General features: G+C 40.4%; 1 protein-coding gene across 3 annotated transcripts in view; it reads right to left on the reverse strand.

The window, feature by feature from the left end:
* Nucleotides 1-1,626: 1,626 nt before the first annotated feature.
* The window catches only part of WASHC5 (WASH complex subunit 5), a 64,842-nt gene continuing 49,893 nt past the window's right edge, over nt 1,627-16,575 (reverse strand). For all 3 annotated transcript variants that reach the window (XM_025393636.1, XM_025393637.1, XM_025393638.1), the window contains 6 exons: nt 14,941-15,044; nt 13,977-14,106; nt 12,381-12,477; nt 7,384-7,537; nt 5,959-6,046; nt 1,627-2,038 (listed from right to left, as the gene is read on the reverse strand). In XM_025393636.1, the coding sequence (XP_025249421.1) occupies nt 1,982-2,038; nt 5,959-6,046; nt 7,384-7,537; nt 12,381-12,477; nt 13,977-14,106; nt 14,941-15,044 (630 nt within the window). In that variant the 3' untranslated portion in view covers nt 1,627-1,981. The remainder of the gene's footprint in view (nt 2,039-5,958; nt 6,047-7,383; nt 7,538-12,380; nt 12,478-13,976; nt 14,107-14,940; nt 15,045-16,575) is intronic.

The following is a 16,575-nucleotide window of genomic DNA, read 5'->3' on the forward strand; positions in this document are numbered from 1 at the left end:
CCACTGTATAACATTTATAAACCAGGCCAGAATGACATCAAGAAACAGTGAACAAATAAGCACTTGTAATACCCAGTATAATACCTTAAAATCCATTAGAATTGACTGGGTTTATCTACAGTAAATTTGAAGAGACTATGGACGTTCAAAGGGTATCATAAAAGTTCAGTAAATCTCCAAATATCATGAAAGTAAATTGTTACTTCTGAAAGAGCAGTAAAATATAACCTGGCAAATTAAGTTACTACTTGAGATTCTAACAGGGCTAAAATAACTTACAAAGCTTTTACAATAAAAATTTCAATTTTTAAGTTCTTTCAGTTGAGAAAAATACTGGCCAAATCACTAGCAAGCCTTGTTTTAGCAGAGTATATGGTGGACCCATTTGCGTGGTTTCATAAGATTCCCATCTAACTGACCCTAAACTTCTATTTTCTGGTTAAAAACTCACTTTCCCAGATCTGGCCTTTTTAGCAGTTAGCTTTCTTTTCAGAGAACTAAAGATCTCACTTCATGTGTTTATTGTTAACAAGATTACAAATGAAAAAGAACAAGGTATCTTTGAGATATAGATGTTCCCACACACAATCTTTGCAGGTGGTGAGACTTCCAAGCTCCCTACATACCAAGCAACAGTTCACTTAAAATTCTGCCCTGGCCTCGATGCCATCATGCCCAGGATTAGAGGCTACCCTTGTTCTCCATTGAGACTCCTTGAAAATCCTTTCTACTATGATAGTGAAATAATCAAAGCCTATCAAGTCTTCCCTTCAATATCAGAATTTGAGGCCTTCAGACAAAAGAAATAACATCATAAAATGAGAAAACTGAAGGAACCTGAGAAATCCTTTAGTCCTAATTTTACAGATGATGCCAATGGGCTGGCTTGGGACAAGGTGTAGCTTGTGGCAGAACCAGGACTCAAACTTTGCCTCCTGACTACAAATCAATGCATCTTCCCCCACCACTAGCAAAATGACTGTCAAACAGATTTTGGCTTCTGGGTTTGGTTTGGTTTGGTTTGTTCCTTCCTTTCCAGAGGAGGACATAACCATAGAGATTCAGGGTGGAAACATCGTTCTTGCTCTCATCTAAGTTGTTGATGTTCAAGTTGCCACAGTAGGATGGCAGTGATACGGTGTGGCTCTGTGTCCCCACCCATATTCCTTCATATCAGTGTGAGAACGGACTAGCAGGCAGCTTCCTTTTCAGGGTAATTTTCATGCAGAAATGATTTAGGATTTCGAGGGAGTTAAGCTTATGGCAAGGCTATTACCAAAAAGGACTGCGGATAATGACATAGTTATGGGGACTTGGGACAGGACTTAGGTTGCTGAGGAAGATACTGGAAGGAGCAGCTTTGTTAAGAGTCCTACAGAAGGAATGCTGTGGACCCCCAGGGCATCTGGGATTGGAAGAGGATGGTGAGACACCAAGAAACTTCCATGGTACATGACACACATTGTGTGGCCACTCCATTTGCTACTCATCTGGCTACCACCATGTGCCTGCCAGCTTGTTGGGGGTGAGCTAATATATCGAGCAGAGTCATCTCTTACCTTCCAAACAGGGTTTTTTACAGGGTGAATATATAATTTTTGAATCATAAGGAGAGACGACTTTGGGTACTGGCAATACTATTTTACTGAAAATCTGGAGTTGCACAAATAGTTCTTTAGAACATAAAACTAAATGGATTTATACATAACAGTTACAGTCGGCATTTATGAGAGGCAGTACAAAAATGTGTTCTGCTTTTACATGATATAAATTGCATGTAATACCATGATTTAAACACTATCAGTTATATTAACTAATGCCATGAGATATATCTTACTCAGAACGTCTGAAGTTTCCCATAATGGAGAGCAAAAAATGCAGTTATATGAACAACTGAGTTTCTTTTCATTTTCAAATTCATTTTAGTGATGATGGGAAGATCTAAGGACAATCCTTCCATTGAAGTAGGAGGAAAAAACAGTTACAGCACTGTTCTGAACTCATCAAAAATGAAATTAGGCACATGTGCTTCAGCAACCTGAAAAATTAAAGAATTAAGTTATTCATGGTATTATAGTTGAATAAATTGAAAATTTTCATGCAAAAAAGAGAAGGTATCCTTGGAGCAAGGTCAATAACGGAAGAGGAGACTCCCATGGGCGGACAACGCCTTGAAACAGCCCCTTTCTGTTTCTGGTGCCCTCTGGACGACAGTCTCATTTCTTGGCACTGCTAACATTTGAGGGGACGCAGTACAGCTCTCCCGCCTCCAAACGTGAGCTCCTTGGCTCTTAAAGGCACCTTGATCTGCGAGGAATGTTCATGCCTCTGGGAAGTACTGACAAGTACTCAGGTCACCTAACACACTTTATTAACTGATGACCAACAAAGGAAAACCAGGATGGCTGGCAAGTGACGGGAATGGAGAGGTCGGGGAGGGCAGGAATGAGAATGAGAAACCAAGGCCAGAAGGGGAAGAGCAGGAAGGCCTCAGAGGCATACATTCCTGAACTGTTCTTAGGCAAAGCCCTGAGAAGAATAAATTGGGCTGAGTTGGGTAGAATGTAGAGGTAGGTGATCTCCAAGTGCTGGAGATGAGTATTTTTTAGAAGCAGTGTTTAATTTTTTTTCTGATCAAAAAGGTATCGCCTGCTAATGAGAGGAAATTTTGCAAATGCAGAAGACTATAAAAATTAATTTTACAGGGGGTGGGGGGCAAGGGGAGGGAGAGCATTAGTATAAATACCTAATACATGCGGGGCTTAAAACCTAGGCTGGGTGTGGTGGCTCATGCCTGTAATCCCGGCACTTTGGGAGGCTGAGGTAGGCAGATCACGAGGTCAGGAGTTCAAGACCAACCTGACCAGCATGGAGAAACCCCATCTCTAGTGAAAATAAAAAAATTAGCCGGGCATGGTGGCACATGCCTATAGTCTCAGCTACTCAGGAGGCTGAGGCAGAATAATTGCTTGAACCAGGGAGGTGGAGGTTGCAGTGAGACGAGATCTCGCCACTGCACTCCAGCCTGGGTGACAGATGGCACATGTATAATACCTATGTAACAAACCTGCACATTCCACACGTGTAGCCCAGAGCTTAAAATTTAAAAACATTTTAAAATCTTAATCTCTTAGAGAAAATAAAAACTGGTAACTTTTGTATTGAATTCTTCCAGTTTACTTACACACACACATATACACACTCAAAATTAGGATCATATAGTATTGTGTCCTTCTTTACCTCTGCTAAATCTTATATTATGAACAGCCTTGTGCACATATCTTGGTGAACTTTTGCACATATATCCAGCAGGTAAAATTCCTAGCAGTGGAATTGCTGGGATCACGGTAAGTAGATTACAAATGTTTTTTAAAATAGATAAAGCTAAACTACCCTCCTCAAAGGCTGTTATTTTACATTCCAGTTAACAGCACTGAGGAGTCCCATTTCTCCAAATGCTTCCGAATAATGGGGGCCCAACATTTCACTTTTCACCAACCTGATAAGTGGAAATAGTAATTTTCCTTTTCTTTGGATCTTTGTCCCTTGAATCCAAAGGTCTGTCATTTCTATTTCTTTTCTTGAAAACTGCCTATTAATATCCTTTGCCCTTCCCCTGCTTTTTTTCTATCGGCGTGGACATCGTTTTCTTACTGAACTTGAAGATATGAAGAGCACACTATAAATCAAGGAAACTCGTCCTTTGTTAGTATTTCCTCTTTTGTTTTTTAATTAAGAGACACTGACACAGAATTGTTTAACTACATTCAGCATTTATAAAAAATCAAATCTCTAAATCTGTTTTTTAAGTTTCTTCTTTTGGTTTTATATTTAGGAAGTTCTGAGAGCTGATACATATTTGCCTAATTTTTCAGCTAATTTATTTGTTTCATATTTCACACTAACTCTTTATCTGTAATTAATTTTGATAACACAGAAGATGTAAAGGGGATGAAGCTGCTATTTTTTAACTGTGTGAACTTACATCTAGGGACTAATATTCCCTTTCTCCCTTAATTTGAGATGCTACTTTTCCTCAAGTACCATTATATGCACAGGGTTTGTTTCTACGCTACATATTCTTGTTCATTGTTCCTTCTATTGAGTTGCATACCAGTACCATCCTATTTTGGTTTCTATAGTTTTATAATGTCTTAATACTTGATATGTTTTAATATCTTTTTTTAAAAAAGTACTTAAGTTCTATGACATTTTAAAAAGTATATTTTTTGAAGTTAAAAACGTACCTGAAATCTCAATTGTAACTGCAGTAAACTTATAAACTAGAAAGAACTGTTATCTCTGTAATATTCGAGGACCCTCATTCAGAAATACGGACTTTCAAATTTTATATTTGAAAGTTTTATAGTTTTTTAATAAAGTGCTCTTTCATATTTCTTGTAGAGGTTATTCTTAGCTATATTATTTCCCTGTTATTTCTGTGAATAGGTCCTTTTTCACACTGTATTTTTTGATTGATTAGTGTATTTATTTCATACATTTATTCTGTAGCCAGCTTGTTTTCTGATCTCTGTATTATTTTAACAGTTTTTCACATGATTCTATTGGGTATTCAAGGAAGACAGTTATCCATCAATCCCAGTACTGGGTAACTACCCAGAGGAAAAGAAGTCATTATTCAAAAAAGATACCTGCACATGCATGTTTACAGCAGTACAATTTACAATTGCAAAATCGTAGAACCAACCCAAATGCCCATCAATCAACGAGTGGATAAAGAAATTGTGGTATATACATACGATGGAATACTACGCAGCCATAAAATGAATTAACAGCATTTGCAGTGACCTGGATGAGACTGGAGATTATTCTTAGAAGTGAAGTAACTCAGGAATGGAAAACCAAACATCGTATGTTCTCACTGATATGTGAGAGCTAAGCTATGAGGATGCAAAGGCATAAGAATGATACAATGGACTTTGGGGATTTGGGGGCAAGAATGGGTGGGGGGTGAGGGATAAAAGACTACAAATATGGAGCAGTGGATACTGCTCAGGTGATGGGTGCATCAAAATCTCACAAGTCACCACTAAAGAACCTACTCATGTAACCAAATACCACCTGTATCCCAAGAACTTATGGAAAAATAAAAAGGGAAGACAATTAATCTCAAATAATACAGAGTTTGTCTTCTTTCCAATATGCATTTTATTTTCATTTCATTTCTTATTGTCTTGCACCTGTATAACAAAAGTAGTTGCAAGAGTCTGTATAGCTGTCATGACACTGTGGCGGCCCTGGCTTTAATGGAAATGCCACTAACATTTCACTATTACGTACCGACACTGCTAGTTAATTTTAAAAGTTCATCTTTGGCTTGTGTTGTAAGAAAGTATATTTGAATACTAACCTACTAATTTCTAAAAATCAAAGGATTTTTAGTATCTATTGAAAGTCTTTTATTTTTCAATATCGAGCTGTCCACTTTGAGCTAAAACTTAACAAAGTGGAATTACTAGTGAGAAAGGGAGAGGAAAGAATGTCTTAGTAGGTGAAAAGTAGTCTGTCATTTTTGGAAACAGTGCTCATATCTACATTTAGTTGTGGCATGCACTTAACTGTACTTGCTGTGGGAACCAGGTCAGTGGAGAGAGAAAGAACAAACCACCATGATTATTTCTTTCCTCTGGCCACTTAAGGAATTGTCTCCTGGCTTGCCCATTTCACTTAACTCCTGAACCAGGTGAGTTGCTGACAGGAGTACATGGTGGAGAGGAAGAAGAGGTGGGAGGGGTATTGTGTTAAACTCTGCAAGGCACTTCCCACGGTGGAAAAGGCAGGGACATTTCAGAGCTGGTGGCAGAGCAGTGGAGAGGCGCAGAGGCATCTGCTGTGAATGACCTACTGGACTTCACTCCTGATGAGTCCAGGGCCACTATTATTAGCATCTTTTTACAACTCGGTCATTAATGTTGTTCTTTACTATCTATCACTTACCCTCCTGGGTAGCTTTGTGTACCGAACATAATCCTCCAGGAACAGAAGGGCTCCTACAACATCTGCAGGAATTTCAGGTATCTTCTGGCTATAATAGAGAACAGTTTAGATCAATTAACTGCTTTGCACATCGTAAGTCCTTGGTCAGAATCCTGAAAGACTAAATTACCAACAGATTACCTAATGAAGTCAAAGATGAACAAAAACATTGAGTATGCTCTTGATTCCTGTCAAGTTGTCACCTTGCTCACATCTTTTCAGGGGCCTACCCTATAGGGTAAATGTGAGCTTCTCTGTATCGTTTCCATGGGCACCTACAACACGATCCCTGCTATCTGTTCAGACTCATCTCCCTCTGTTGACATGATTCAACACCTAGCAGGTCCCACACTTTTTTAGGAGTCAGTAGTATTTTGTGTGCACTTAGAAGATCGCTTTGGTTTGCTTTATTTTTTTTTGAGATGAAGTCTTGCTCTGTCACCCAGGCTGGAGTGCAATGGTGCGATCTTGGCTCACTGCAATCTCTAAGGCCTTCGGGGTTCAAGTGATTCTCCTGCCTCAGCCTCCTGAGTAGCTGGGATTACAGGTGGCCACCATCATGCCTGGCTAATTTTTGTGTTTTTTTTTTTAGTAGAGATGGGGTTTCACCAGGTTGGCCAGGCTGGTCTTGAACTCCTGACCTCAAGTAATCTGCCCGCCTCGGCCTCCCAAAGTGCTGGGATTACAGGCTTGAGCCACACCATGCCCAGCCGCTTTGATTTGTTTTTTACATTATAGTGGCAAAAATGACCAAGCAGACATGACAGCAAAGGTTATTTAGCCAGACTGACGCTTTAGGATAGAGAGAAGGAGGCGCAGGACCCAGCATCTCATGGAAATAACTTTTTTTCTTTATCCCAGAAAACCCACATTTGGGGCAGGGGAAAAGAACTGGCAGGAATTAAAGCTTTATAAGCACCGTATCAAATAGCAACTCCTGTGAAATCTGCTTCTCTACACGCAGACACTGCCCAGGCTTTGACACACTGACATGTTCTCTGACTCCCACTGAAGTGAGTGGAATCATCTCTTGGCAGTGGTCCGGCAGGAGTGCAGGGGCTTGCCGAGATCGAAGAGCTGCATCCAAGAGTGCAGAGGAACACGGCTGCACTTTCTTCCCCATGGTAATTACTAATCACCGTCCTGAGTCACTCCTGGAAAATCACTGTGAGTAGACCTGACGGAGTTCCCCTGGCAGGGTGACTAAGGATGGGCACACCCGTCATTGCTCTAAACAAGGAGGTGTGCCCTGACTTGCTTTATAGACAAGGGTGAGCAACCAGTTCCCATCTCTATTAGGGCGATAAGAAGAGGAATTTGGCAATACGAGGTTTGGGTTAGGTTTTGTGACAAGAAGTCCATGTAGTCCTGGTTGGTCTTCTGTACCTTGTACACTGCTCCACCGTGGAGCAGATAAACTGGCCGATCAGCGCCAGGAACTGCTCGGTGTACCGGGAATGGAACTGCTTCAGCAGAGTGAGCAGTCCCAGGACAAGTGGCGGCCAATCAACTGGGTCGGTCGGTTTTCGGCAGACCATTCCTGAAAGGGGACAAGTTGCAACACCGCATGAAGTACCTGCCTTCGGCAACATTCATTAAATATTAACGCTGTGAAGGTCAAAATGTTTGGGGCCCATATACTCTCTGGCAGATGATATTTTAGAAGGAATGACAATTCTGGGCCATAATTTGAATTAGTCACAGGATTGGTGGGATATTCCAGCAGTCTGAAGGATTCAAAACCAATAAAACAGTTACTAAATTTTGTAATTATCATTACTGGTTCTTTTGAATTACTCAATTAACATGCATTATTGTAGCAATTTTTAAAGATATAGATAAATGTAAATGAGAAAAAAAAATCACTACAACTGTCTTCTGTTAACGGCAGCATGACACACTAGATAACCCTGAACTACTATCTTAAGAGAAAAGCTGGATAAAATATTTTTAGAATACCTTTAAACAAATGTTGAGTATTATATATAAAGAATCTGCAGAAATCAAGACAGTGGAAGAAGGACATTTATGAAGTGAATGAGTACCAAACCTGGCCTTTACACTAAAGATTTTTTTAAAAATTGGAGATGGGGTCTTGCTATGTTGCCCAGGCTGGAGTGCAATGGCTATTCACAGGTGCAATCATAGCACATTACAGCCTTGAATTCCAGGGCTCAAGCTGGGACTACAGGTGTGTACCACTGCACCTACCTCTACACTAAAGATTTCTGCCAAAATGTGGAGACTCTGACCTCTGCCTGGATGGCTGCATGGGAAACCAGAGACGAGATTAGAGTCTTCAGGAAGAAACACAATGTTGAAAAAGAACAATGTCGGAAGGCTTAGGTTGCCTGATTTCAAGCTCTCTGTACGGTTTCAATAATCAAGACACTATGGTGTAAGAACAGACAAATAGATCATTGGAACAGAATAGAGTCTAGAGACAGTCCCACCCTTACATGAGTAATTGAATAACCACAAATAAACCAAATAATAAAAAAAGATAAATCTTTCAACAAATGGTACTGAAACTGGATAGCCTTATGGGGGAACAATAAATCTTGACCCCTACCTCACACTGTACACAAAAAACAATTAGAGATGAACGACTGGCCTCAATGTAAAAGGGAAGACTACAGAACTTTCAGAAAAAATATTGAAGATATCTCTGTGACCTTGGAGAAGGCAGATATTTCTTTTTTTTTCAGATGGAGTCTCACTATGCCACCTAGGCTGGAGTGCAGTGGCGCAATCTCGGCTCACTGCAACCTCTGCCTCCCAGGTTCTAGAAATTCTCCTGCCTCAGCCTCCCAAGTAGCTGAGATTACAGGCATGTGGTACCACGTCTGGCTAATTTTTATATTTTTAGTAGAGACAGGTGTTTCACTATGTTGACCAGGCTGGTCTCAAACTCCTAACCTCAGGTGATCCTCTTGTCTTGGCCTCCCAAAGTGCTGGGATTACAGGCGTGAGCCACTGTGCCTGGCCTGGCAGAGATTTCTTAGACAAGACACGAGGAGTAATTATAAAGGAAAAAAATGGATAAATTGGACACCATCAACAGTAAAAACTTCTGCTCACTAAAGTTACCTGTAGAGAAATACATGGATAAGCCACAATTTGTGGAAAAATATTCTCAAAACATATATCTAATAAAGAACTTGTATCCATAATATATATATAACTCCTACAAGTCTGTAATAAAAATGCAAACAATTTAAAAATGAGCAAACGACTAGAACGGGCACTTCACAGAGAAGGATATAAGGAATGGCCAATAAGCCCAAGAAAAAGTGCTCAAATCACTAATCATCAGGGAAAGGCAAATTAAAGCTGCAACAAGACACTAGCACTTTGGGAGGCCGAGGTGGGTGGAACACTTGAGGCCAGGAGTTTGAGACCAGCCTGGCCAACATGGTGAAACCTGTCTCTACTAAAAATACAAAAATTACTCGAGCATGGTGATTCATGCTTGTAACCTGTAATTCTAGCTACGCAGATGGCTGAGGCAGAACTGCTTGAACTTGGGAGGCGGAGGCTGCAGTGAGCTGAGATTACGCTAGATTACGCTACTGCATTCCAGCCAGGGTGACAGAGTGAGACTCTGTTTCAAAAAGAAAAAAAAGAAAAAGAAAAAGAAGAAGAAGACGAAGAATGGCTAAAATGAAAACGACTGATGCCACCAAATAATGGTGAGGATGTGGAGTACACATATACTCACTCTTGGTGAGAGTGAAACTGGCACAACCACTTTGGACAAAGGGCTGGCAGTTTCTTATCAAGTTAACTGGTTAGACAGACCCTCAGATCCCATATTTGGGTTCTTGTGAAGACCGGGAAATCTCTTCCCCAAACCAGAGAAGCCTAAACAAGTGATCCTGAATAACCTAACCTTGGCCTTGGCAATTCAGAACATGGAGGAATAATCCTAACAGGACTCAGTATGGAGAAATAATCCTTTCCAGGTGGAAAGCAAGAGTGATGTTAACAACAAACACTTCTATAACTAGCTCTAGTTGTTGTAGAAGCTTCTTTCTTCAAACACAGACCAAGCCAGGTATGCATTTCATAGGTCAATCTTGAGAACGGTGTTTACAAGGTTAAATAAATGTTTTTTGGATATACAGTTTCAAGGCTCAACAGTTTCAATAATCAAGACACTACTGACATAAGAAAAGACAAATACATCAATGGAACAGAATAGAGAGTCTAGAGACAGTCCCATCCTTATATGAGCAACTGAATATCCACAAAGATACCAAACAATTGTTCCTTCCTCAGTCCTACTGTAATTTAGTTCCTGCATTTACACATCAGTCTTATTGATGAGAAGAATTACAGTCAGTTATAAATACTATATTTCTAGGATCCATAAAGATTTTGTTGTGTCATGTTTTGTTTTAAGATCTGGGAATTCCAGGGACAATGATATTTTCCATAAGTAGCTTTACAATCAAGGTGCCAGGCCCTAATCATATACACAATGAAAAAAAATATTAGAATGAGAAGTCAACAAAAAGTTATTATTTAATGAAAAGAAGACTCTTTCTGCACTGACAGTTCATTATCAAGAATCATATATTCCTATTGAATACTAATATAGAGAGAACAGAGAGAGAACCTGAATCTCTGAATCTTCAGATGAACCTTTACATTACGCTTGGGATGGCCCTTTAAATTGATTTTGACCAATATATAGAAAGGGACTCAGTACCTGTTGGGCACTCAGTTTGCGGGTCACTTGGCCAAAGTCACATAGGTGATAAGCAGTGAAGCCAGATTCCAAACACACATTGGTTCCCTCCCTCCTACAGCAAGTACTACTGAGGAGATCATGCTCTGCCTTCTGTGACAACCACTGACACTGTCATGGATATAGTGTCTAGAATCAATGATTACTTTTGAATGAGAGAATAAAGACATTAAAGAGATTCCACATTTTCATCCTAAAAAAGCTTATGAAATAGTAAAGTACTGTAAGGAAGAAATATATTTAGAAATCTCTAGTTAAGAAAAAATGATTACATTAGTAGAAATGATCTTATAATGCTTTTAAAGTAAACTAAAATCTATAGTGGATTTTTTAAAATGTCATTTAGTTGCATATAAAGTTTGAAGGCAGAGGAAACACTTGGGTATCTATTATATAACTACAAAAATATTCTGACCAATGACAAAAATAAATTAGGGTTATATTCCTGGAAAGAACAGACATATTGAAAGGCTTTGGTGTCTCTTGTTTGTACTGAATATTCTGACATACAATCATACATAAAATATTAGATGTTCATGTATAAATATTAGTCTTATCTCCCTAACTATATTGTTACTTTTCCCATCGTGGTCCCAGATACACAGCTGGCACATGAATCTTGTTGAAAGAACAGAACATCAACCAAAATAAGTCTCTTTCACACCACAATTAGCTACCTAAACATTAAAGAAGAGAATCAAAACAAAGGTCCCTCACATTCTACAAGCTGGACAGTGAATCCTTACTGAGGTGGACCATACTTGGTTGATTTTTAAATCCACTGTCTAGGGCCGGGCACGGTGGTTCACGCCTGTAATCCCAGCCCTTTAGGAGGCCAAGGCAGGTGGATCGCTTGAGCCCAGGAGTTTGAAATCAGTCTGGGTAACACGGCAAAACCCTGTCGCCACAAAAAATTAGCCGGGCATGGCGGTATGCGCCTATAGTCCCAGCTACTCAGGAGGCTGAGGTGGGAGGATTCTTGAGCACGAGAGGTCAAGGCTGTAGTGAGCTGAGATTGTGCCACTGTACTTCCATCTGAGTGACTGAGTGAGACCTTGTCTCAAAAATAAAATAAAATAAATAAATAAGTGTACTTAAAAAAGGTAAATAAACCTGATCGTGTGTGGTGGCTCACGCCTGTAATCCCAGCACTTAGGTAGGCCGAGGTAGGCGGATCACCTAAGGTCAGGAGTTTGAGACCAGCCAGGTTAACATGGTGAAACCCTGTCTCTATTAAAACTACAAAAATATTAGACAGGCGTGGTAGTATGTGCCTGTAATCCCAGCTACTTGGGAGGCTGAGGCAGGAGAATCACTTGAACCTGGGAGGCAGAGGCTGCAGTGAGCCGAGACCATCTCTCCAGCCTGGGCGAGAAGAACAAAACTCCGTCTCAAAAAAATAAAATAAAAATAAAAATAAAAATAAAAATAAATAAATCCACTGTCTACAGTTCATAAAAAGGCATTGTATTTCAGAGGCATAAAGACTTGAATTTCTTAAACATGAATTTAACTAAGAAAAGATCTCATATCTGACATATTGAAAGGCATGTCCATACAAAGAGCTATTTAGTGAGATGCTAATCTGTTGGTATTGTTACTCACTGCAAATAACAAATGTCATACGTACCTAGATTTTTGTTGTACTGAAGTTTTGGCAACTGAGCGATCAAAAATAGAAAGTTGACAATTGGAAAATAGGGTAAGCGCTTTGTTGTTATGTATATCTGGAAAGAGAAAAGGTAAGAAAAATGGATGGTTAATTCACATTGCACAATATCACAGATCAGGTTTCCAAATGAAAATCTTCCATTTTACTTCAGTTTGCTCTTTGGCCTTCCTGAAATGTGGATGGTTCCATTAATTTGCTGCCTTCAGAGTTGTATTTAACACACCTGGCCCTGCCCACATAAATACCTACATCATCATTTGCCCTTCTGGAAAGAAAACGATTTTGCTTAGAATGACTTTCCCCCTGAATCCTGTTAATGTCATTAATAAAGGGCAGGAGGAATGAGTGATGAGCAAGAATGGGAGGGGAAGGCAAAATGAAGAGCAGCTGAGGCAGAGCTGGAGGGCTATATAGGGGGAGGGTGGGAGGGAGAAGAGGGAGAGAGGGAAAGAGGGAAGAAGGAGAGGAGGAGCAGGGAGAGTAGAGGGAAAAGATCCATGTAGCAGCGACTGGTAGTATCTAAGTAGAAAGAGAGCAAAGTTCTTGTCATTTGCTGTCCCCTAGGCAATGTCAAAGAGCAGTCTCCCAGATGTCCCGGCAGAAACTATAGTCAGGGCATACACGGCTGGGTCCAGACTCCCAGCTGGCCGATTCCACAGGAGACAGGGTAGCACACGGGTCAGAAGCACAGGCTCTGGTCAGACTGCCTGGCTCCTCCACTTGCTAGCTAGCCTCTCTGAGCTTCGGGTTCCTCAACTCATAATTTCATAGGGCTTGTTGTGAGATGAAGTGAGATAATCCACCATCAGGGTTAAGACAGTGCACTTGTTACGCAGTAAATATTCAAGACGTTAGCTACTATTCAGGTCTATCATCTTTTATCCAAAACACAAGGGATAATACAGATTTCAGAATTTCAAATTTTATAGATTTTAGAAAGACAATATAGGGGCTAGGGTAATGCACTATAATCAAAGTCATTAATGCACTATAATCAAAGTCTGCATCAAAATATATGAATGTTTATAGTAAGGAGGATAAATTAACTAGTATAAACAGCCTTATGTCAGCTCAGGATAGATTTTGCCACGCAGAGAGACCGGGCACTGTTATGAAAAAACTTTCAGTTCTTAGAGGTTTTCTGAGCTCACAACTGCAGAAAAGAGTTTGTAGCTCCTGTGATGACTGGGATTACCATCAGCCACAAGGGGAAGCATCTTTGGCAAGACAGATCAATGCTACCATTTTGGGTTTGTTGGGCCTTGATGACTGAACTGCAAACCCCAGTGAAACCCAAAACTCATCTCTTACACGGATGCAGCACTTTCCCCTTTGTCATAGAGCTTTCACCAGCGCTATAGCACTTGATTCTCCCAGACCCGAGCCAGGCGGGGAAAGTATGATGATTGCTTAGAAAGGGCAGGGAACTGAATGGAATGAAGGTTCTGGGGTCTGAACCCAGGTTCCTCTGGTATTTCTGCACAGTAATCTGTTACCTGGGCCAAATACCATTCTGTACCCCAACCCCCGCCATTATATATTTTAATTATTCACCTTATTCAGTGGGTTGTGAATGCCAGCTGCCTCCAGATAGGCTGTGATTTCATATAAAAGTGTGTTATCTTCTTTGGGATAAGGAAGTGAAGGGTCCTGATAGTGGGCTTCAATGTCTGCTAGGAGAGCCCTAAACGAAGAAAAACCCCGGAGATAAACATTAGGGATTAAATGAGTTTATACAAGAGTTAATACAGGCCAGTGACGTAATCTTTTCAAGCCTCAGTTTCCTCATTTGTAAAATGAGAGCTTGATCCTGCTAATTCTCAATCCATGCCTGTGATTGGTTTTAAGTGGAAAATTTGACCTAGAATTACTTTATCTTTTGGAATCAACCTCAATCAAATGCATTCACCGCTCAAATCATCATATATTGACTGAATTGTTCTTAATATCTGCTTTGTCAAAAGCACTGACTTGGTGAGTGAGAAGCAGGGATTTATCTGTAAGTAGGAAGCCTCAAACGACAGCAGGTTGCTGGTGAGGCGGAGGATATGAGTTCCCTCTGGGACAGGCCTCCATAACCACTCTTGGTAATCAACACACTTCCAACTGCCCTCTGGATGATGAGCAATCAGCCCTGTAAAAAGCCAGTTGTGGATTTCGGTAATAATTGCTTTCTAAAACTTGTGCAAGTATCTAGCAGTGTCTGGTGTGTCTCTTACTTGCTCTCTCTAATGAATTCATTTATTCAGCTGACACGTATTGAATCATGTGATCAGTACATGCCAGATGAATACATGAATCCATTAGAGAAAGTGAGTGAGAGACAGAGATAAACGGAGGGACAATATTGAGAAAAGAGACTCCTGAAGACAGATTTGATTATCCGTGGCAAGGAAGCCTATAAATTCAGACCTCCCACCCAAAAATAACTTAAGACAGTAAGAATTGAAGAAAGCGGGGCGCTTAGATGATAAACAATCCAAGCCCACGGATGGCTGTTTCAAACCCTGGCACTTACTTATTGAGATTCTCCAGAGCAGCTGCCAGATGTTTAGAGTCAAACCGACAAGAATAATTTAATTCATTGGCAATCTGTTGTCTCAGAATCTGCATCTGTCCAACCTGTGCACAAGCAAGAGAGAACGAGTAGTGCATTCAAGCATTTTGGAGTGACAGTGAGGAGGTAAACACAAAGACGACAATTCTTCACTAGGCCTTCACAACACTCCACAGGAAAAAAAATAAGGATTTCCTGAACTGATCTAAGACCAGAACTGGACCTAATGGAGCACCAGAGGCCCTTCAAGGAATGTCTGGATGGACTCCCATACCCCAACCTAAAAACACCCCAAAGTCTATGATTCACAGAGTGGTCTATTAATGTTCAGTTGTTCATGTATCAAAGGTATCTTTTTTGACGCTGTATTTTTAACCTTTCGGAATAAGTGCTCCACAGTTAGTAGCTGCTGTGAGAAGTCTTACTTACTTCCTTTTATTTACCCTAAATGGAACTTTCTCAAGTCCTAGGAATGCCATTTCACACTAGTATTCTCAAATTGGGTGAATATTAAGTCTGTCCAGGCCACCCAGGATTATAGGTTCAATAATTATCTGGATTACAAAATAATCTACACAAAATCTATCATGAAAATTTTAACAATGATAGCCCCTTAATCCATGCTTCTTAATTTTTTGTGTGTGTCTGATATGGTTTGGCTGTGTCCGCACCCAAATCTCATCTCAAATCGTAGTTCCCATAATCTCCAAGTGTCGTGGGAGGGACCCAGTGGAAGGTAATTGAATTATGGGGGTGGTTGCCTCCACACTGTTCTCGTAATCGTGGGTGAGTTCTCACAAGATCTGATGGTTTTACAAGGGGCTTTTCTCCTTTTGCTTATACTTCTCTTTCCTGTTGCCATAAGGACACGTTCGCTTCCACTTCCACCATGGTTGTAAGTTTCCTGAGGCCTCTACAGCCATGCTGAACTGTGAGTCAATTAAACTTCTTTCCTTTATAAATTACCCAGTCTTGAGTATGTCTTTATTATGTGAGAATTGACTAATACAGCCTTGGATCCCTTTGGGAATCTCGTGAAGCCTATGGACACCATTTCAGAGTAATGTTTTTGAATGTACAAAACAAAACATAGAGGGGAACAGTGGAAGCCAGTTGTAATGAAATATAATTAACCATTCAAAGAACAATCTGTGATACAGAGTTATGCTAGGATGGTGGATTAACTATGGTAATTTAAAGTAGCTATGAGCATAAACGATATTTGGAGATTATCAACAATGTTTGGATGATAGGAAGTGATCTTTGGGTCAGGCTTGAGAGAGAGCAGTTTGCCCCCATAGCATATTCTAACTTTTTCTGCCTATAAATGTCTTCTTTGCTACTCTAGACAAAGTATTCCTAAAAGACTGGCAAAGGGGAGTGAGGGAGGTGGGGATAGGAGAGAAGCCAGTATTATAATGCAAGCAGCAATAAGGTGGAAATCAACACATTTCCTCTGAGTTGCTGGGTGCAGAGAAGAGTTAAGGAAAAGACAGTGGCTCACGCCTGCAATCCCAGCACTTTGGGAGGCCGAGGCAGGCTGATCGCTTGAGGCTAGAAATTTGAGACCAAGCCTGGCCAAAATGGTGAAACCCT

The sequence above is a fragment of the Theropithecus gelada genome, chromosome 8 (genome assembly GCF_003255815.1).
Source record: "Theropithecus gelada isolate Dixy chromosome 8, Tgel_1.0, whole genome shotgun sequence".
Classification (NCBI taxonomy): Eukaryota; Metazoa; Chordata; class Mammalia; order Primates; family Cercopithecidae; genus Theropithecus; species Theropithecus gelada.